Source organism: Lagenorhynchus albirostris, chromosome 2, assembly GCF_949774975.1.
Source record: "Lagenorhynchus albirostris chromosome 2, mLagAlb1.1, whole genome shotgun sequence".
Taxonomy (NCBI): Eukaryota; Metazoa; Chordata; class Mammalia; order Artiodactyla; family Delphinidae; genus Lagenorhynchus; species Lagenorhynchus albirostris.
This window is the reverse complement of record NC_083096.1, coordinates 26,088,190-26,094,701: the sequence shown is the minus strand read 5'-3', so window position 1 is coordinate 26,094,701 and position 6,512 is coordinate 26,088,190. Positions and strand designations below refer to the sequence as shown.

Here is a 6,512-nt window from a genome sequence, read left to right as displayed (position 1 = left end):
CTATACCCACTGTTTGGTGCTTTAGCTGTCACAATAATGCTGCCCCAATTTTAATTAGAACTTTGGAAAAATAAGCATGTGAACTTTCTCCCATAGGCTAGTATGATTTAACTGATTAATAAATTTTATTTTTAAAGTTCTTTTCAACAGCTTTTAAAAATCATGTATTTTACCATGCAGTCATATATAAAGATGAAAGTTTAACATTTGTGAAATGATTTGAGTTGAAATTAATGAATTATGTATGGTACTAGTAATTCTCAGTTCAAGTTAATGAAGGTGGAAGGGATAGCACCCAAAATAGGAACTTCTGAATGGTGCCAAAAACTCATTTTAGCCCTTGGTTGTAATGTCCTTGGAGCTTATAAACAGGTGACAAACTGGAATTTGAGCTTTTCAAATTCTTTGCCCTTGTTCAAAATAGGAAGAGAACTACAGGGGGCTTAAATGTTCACAAGCTGGATAATTAGTCCCCTAATGAATCAGAGTTAAATATAGTTATTATGATGGTCATTTAAGTTTATGTGCCCTTAGATATGATTTACAATTTTAAGTATTAGTGATATGAAAACAATTTCTGTTTAACTGGAAAAAGCCTATGAAAAATGTATATCTAAATACCGATTTATAACAATTGTTCTTAAATCAGTTGTAATAATAAACATGAAATATAACTTTAGATGGGCATGAGAAAATTCCATGGCTTTGCCTCCAAGACCTTTGTAACCTGGAGATCATCTTCAGTCTGCTCATTTTATGGCCCAGGAAGCTGAGGTCCTCCCCCCACCCCAGGGTTCTTTCATTACACTGGGCCTTCTTAGACAACATTTAACTGAGAAACAGTTTTTGTAAATACTCAAACAGCCATCATCTTAACTGTTTGGCCTTTTTACAAACAGGTGAAATCTACCATTTAACATTTTATTTTACCACTTGAAAGTACAAATAGTGACTTCATTTTAATAATTGTTTTTTCTTCTTATACTTTTAATGCTGTTATGATAGTCCTGTTCTACGGAGACCAGTAAAAGTACAGATCACTCTCTCTAAATTGCTGAGGAACCTATAAGGAACTTGAAATCCCCCCTTTTTGAAATCCTGGAGACTACCAAGAATACAGAGTGGAAAAGGGGGAAAATTAATTCTCAATAGCAAAAAATGATTAGTGAATTACCCATGGGTAATAGACCTATGACAGGGCATTAGAGAGTTAGGGTGCTCAGAATATATAGCTCACATTTTGAGGTTGAAGCAAAGGCACATACCTGAATCTGTAGTTTGTCACAATAATTCACTCAGCAAATATTTTTTAGCACCTCTAAGACAAGCGCTAGGAATACAGCAGTGAACTATGTAATTATGCCTTCATTCTCGTAGAGTTAGCCAATAAATAAAATAGAGACGGTAACAAGTACTGCAGGGCAATGTAAAACAGGAGAGGGGCAGGGTGTGCTGCAGTCATGGGATATTTTCAGTTATAAATGGGGTGGTCAGGGAAGCCTAAGAAGTAAGGTTAACATTTGAGGTGGAGGGAACAAAAAGTAGGCCTGAGGGGCAAGATAGGCAGGGAGATCGGGCAGGTTAGGGAGAGGAGGGGGGATACAGATTGCCAGCAGCCTTGCCAGTGTTTTTTTAAGGACTTTGGCTTTTGCCTCCAGTGAGAAGGAAGAAACTGAAGGGTTGTTAGCAGTGAAGTGACATGAACTGACAAGAATGCTAAATTCAATGGACTCAAGATGGTATTCCATCGGTTCATTATTTTCTGGTATACACAATCAATCCCAATTTAATAAAGGAAGCATGAAACACGCTGAGATACATTATCCCATCTTCTTACGAAAATATGAGAAGTCACGAGTACCTCCAAATTATTAAGTATTAAAAGTACACTTTCATATAGACTAACAGGAAGGCACAATCAGAAGGGAGGATGTTTCAAATTCTGGTTAAAAGTACAAGGTTAAAAATCAGACAGACCTGGGTTGCAGTCCCAGCTAGACCACATAGTGGCTGTGTGATCTTGCACAATCTATTTATCTCTCTATACCTGAGAGTACTCATGTCTAAAATGATACCTGCCTCATGAGGTTGTTGGGAAAATTCAGTGAGATAATGTAAACTCTGAGTACAGGGCTGGAAGCACAGTAAGAGCTCAGTATATATTAGTCTTCATTAGCTATGTCGAGCAATTTAATGAACTTAAGAAAATCTAGAGTTGGATTGTTAAATCTTATTTAGGAAATTATAACTATATATACTTTGTAAATTGTCAATGAATTGTTCATGGTGAGATGTCAGTCTGGGAAAAAGTGAAATGAAGTCTGGATAGGAGAGTGCAGGCTTCACGGCTAGGCCTGGCACTGTCACTGTAACCAGCTGTGTGACCTTTGGCAAATTGCACCATCTCTGGATGTTCGTTTTCTCATCTATAAATGAAGCAGAGCAGACTAGAAGATTTGTAGAGCCTCTCCAGGGAGAACCTTCTATGAGTTTCCTCTTTGCTGACTCCAGACTGTCAATGGAGGAGCACTGTTGAACTTTGAAATATTGGCTATTCATATTCAGGTTTTTACTTGTTACATTCAAAACTTTGCATTAGAGTCTCTAAGCATTTTATAATTAAGTAGTAGACATGAAATTTGAACTAGTGTATTACAGTTTTTGAATTTTAAATGGTACAAAATACTCCCATTTACTTTAGACTTGGATACCACAACAGGCTAAAAGGTTTAAAGTAAATGGTTTCTCCAAAAGCAAACCAGAGTCCCAATGCCATGGCTTGCTGTGCTTCCCGTTACTGCCGCAGTGTCCACACCGGCCCTGCCACCACCACCTGCTCATCTGAAAAATGCTGCCGATGTGGAGTCTGCCTGCCCAGCATCTGCCCACACACGGTTTAGTTACCGGAGCCAACCTGCTATGACAGCTGTCCCCCACCGTGCCGCATTCCTCGGCCCTGTGTGCCCGCCTGCTTCGTGCTCAACTCATCCCAGCCTACCCTAGGCCTGGAGACCCTCAGCCTCACAACCTTCACTCAGCCCTGCTGTGAGCTCTGCATCCCCAGCTGCCGCTGACCGATGACTGCCTCGCTCAGTGCCTGGAGATAACACTGAAGCTATCTATTCAGCATTCACTTGCCTCAGTAGTTTATCAGACATTGAGGCAGACCAGATGGCCTAGATATGCACAACCTACCTTTCATCTTAATGGAAAGAAAATCAAGAAATTTTAATGGTTATTTGGCTAACCATTTGGTTCATTTGGGCAGGTGAATGTCATCTATTATCAAAAGTATTGATATCTATAAGACCTCAGACTGTTTGTTTGTTTGTCTGTTTTTTCTGTCTGCACAGCTTGTGGGATTTTAGTTTCCCGACCAGGGATAGAACGCAGGCCCTCAGCAGTGAGAGGGTAAAGTCATAACCACTGGACCTTCAGGGAATTCCCCAGACCGTATTTTGTTGGTCATGTTGCTTCCTAGATCCCATTCCTTATATTGAGTATTTTCATAGAGGAAAAATAATTTCTTGATGGGTTTTCCAATAAACTTTATTTCTGTGGCAATAAATAAAGTAAATGGTTACTGTTTGAATCATCTCATCTTTGATGTTATGAATCTCTGTCTTCACATAAATTATATAGCTTCTGTAGAATAAGATGTGCCCATTAGAAAGCTGCAGGAAAACTAGAATAATGTAGTTAATAGTAAAATATCAGGGCTTTTCTGATAACTAAAATATTTACCAGGTTAAGACTAATTAACACTTACCAAAACTTATACCGAGGCAGGTTGAGCAATGAGGAGTTTATAGAAAGTGCACACTGTCACATGCTACTGGTGACTGGCCAGTATCACAGTACCTAATAAGAAAAGGTGAAGAAAATATTTAGACCATCCTGAGCCTAACAGCCAAGAATGAGATGAAAGACTAAAGGGATTATTATCTCATAAACTCTCACCTTCTACTTGCGACATAATTATCTGTCTCGAAGTTAGTCTAAGTTCCTTGAGGGCAAGGAGAGGAACTTGACTTTTCCAGCACCTGCGCCGTGTCTTCCATCAACACCAGGAGGGAATTCCCTGGCGGTCTGGTAGTTAGGACTCCACGCTCTCACTGCCAAGGGCCCGGGTTCAATCCCTGGTCAGGGAACTAAGATCCCACAAGCCTGCAAGCTGTGCAGTGAAGCCAAAAAACAAACAAACAAACAATCCCAAAACATTCACCGAGAGCCTGGCACTGCACTGGGGAACAAGATGGGGGCTCCGAAATGAAAATAGCCTCTAAAAATGTGTAAACTATACTGCAACCCTGACTTGAACTAAAGGATTTTTGATTGTAAGAGAGAGTTATCAAAAAATCAAGCAGAGGCTGTAATAATAAAGTTTATTCAGCAGAGTCTTCTTGGCATAACACCAGCAAAATAACTAAATAAATAACAAGTAAATTTCTTTGCAAGCTCGGCTTTCCACTTGGCTATTATTATTGTGGACACCATCAGTGAACACCGCCAAGGTTCGTCAGTGATCCTAAACTAAACTCTTAGAACTACTGAACAGATTTTTTATGGCCCATAGATTTAATTACATGTCCAAGTCCTCCCCTCTACATTTATAGTGTACTGTACAATTGCTTCCATCTAGTGAAGCAGGATTGTGTTAAAAACGGATTTCATACTCATGTTTAGAGGAGCCAGGCCCAAGGCTGTGTAGTCTATTTCTCTATTTTAATGCTCCATCTTTCCTTATCCATTTCCTTGTTAGATAGTAACAACACAAAGGTAGAGACTTCATATTCTCCATAACTCCAGCGATATTGCCAAGCACCAGATGCTCAACAAATATTTTTTTACTTTATTTAGAAGGTGATATTAGACTATTCAGAAAGTCTTCCAACTCCAGATATAAGTACCATGCAAAAGTATCATCCAGAATCCATCAGTTGACTATGATCTGGAAAAGCACATAGAGATGACACATAGGAGATTATTTACCAGCGTTAACCAACACAGTTGCCACAGGTAGCTATTTAAATTAAAATTAGTTAAAATTAAATAAAATTAAAAATTCAATCCCTCAGTCACATAACCACATTCCAAATGTTTCATAGCCATTGGTCTCATACTGGACAATGCAGAATAGAATGTTTCCATCATCACAGAAAGTTCTCTGGGACACTGCTGTTATAGACTGCTTTGAAAGTACAACTTACACCAAGGGACCAGCCCTGGTCTCTATGTGGCTCAACAGCCAGACTATATGGAAAGGAGCTTGCAGTTTGGACATAAATACAAGCTATAACCAGGATGCTATGGGACACTGGTGCAGCTACATGGGGATCCAGCCATGTTGACCATTCGCTGAGCCACTGTCTATAGGGTTCCCATGGTATAGGTCTGTACACATGCTCGCCCACCCACAAACATTCACACATGCGAAAACAAAACAAAACCTCACATACACCTTCAAGAAGTCAGTCGTATGACATTTGCAAGTAAGCAGCAATTAGCTAAGATTATCTTATATCATATTCATTATTCTATATACAAAGCTGCCTATCATTTGCAGACCTCTGCCAGATGATAATTAAATAAGTCTTCCATTAAAAGCTGTCAAGATGGGACTTCCCTGGTGGTCCAGTGGTAAAGAATCCTCCTTACAATGCAGGGGGCGCAGGTTCGATCCCTGGTCAGGGAACTAGGATCCCATATGCCGCAGAGCAACTAAGCCCAGGCGCCACAACTACTGAGCTTGCGCACCTCAGCTAAAGAGCCCGAGTGCTGCAGACTACAGAGCCCATGCGCTCTGGAAGCTATGCACCACAACTACAGAGCCCATGGACCCTGGATCCTGAGTGCCACAACTAGAGAAGAGCCCGTGGGCCTCAACGAAGATCCCACGTGCTGCAACTAAGACCCTATGCAGCCAAAAATAAATAAAATAAATAAATAAATGATAAATAAATCTTTTTTTAAAAAAAGCTGTCAAGAAAATAAGTCCTGGGTATGTAATATATAGCATGGTGACTATAGTTAATAATACTGTATTATATATTTGAAAGTTGCTAAGAGAGTAGATCTTAAAAGTTCTCATGACAAGAAAAAAGTTTTTTTTAACTATGCATGGTGATGGATGTTAGCTAGACCTATTGTGGTGATAATTTTGCATACAAATATCAAATATATAAACTAATATCGAATCATTATCATTATGCTGTACATCTGAAACGAAGATAATGTTATATGTCAGTTATATCTCAATTTTTTTTTTTTTTTTTTTTTTTTTTTTTTGCGGTATGAGAGCCTCTCACTGTTGTGGCCTCTCCCATTGCAGAGCACAGGCTCCGGATGCTCAGGCCCAGCGGCCACGGCTCACGGGCCCAGCTACTCTGCGGCATGTGGGATCTTCCCAGACCAGGGAATGAACCCGTGTCCCCTGCATCGGCAGGCGGACTCTCAACCACTGCGCCACCAGGGAAGCCCTATATCTCAATTTTTTAAAAAGCTGTCAGGTG

At 39.9% G+C, this 6,512-nt stretch overlaps 1 protein-coding gene across 1 annotated transcript; it reads left to right on the top strand.

Moving 5' to 3' along the window:
* The first annotated feature begins 1,763 nt into the window (after positions 1 to 1,763).
* LOC132515711 (keratin-associated protein 3-3-like) lies at positions 1,764 to 3,592 on the top strand. Its single transcript, XM_060142067.1, is given in 1 exon segment — positions 1,764 to 3,592. A coding segment is annotated over 1 exon segment (336 nt). The 5' UTR covers positions 1,764 to 2,738; the 3' UTR covers positions 3,075 to 3,592.
* Positions 3,593 to 6,512: the final 2,920 nt, after the last annotated feature.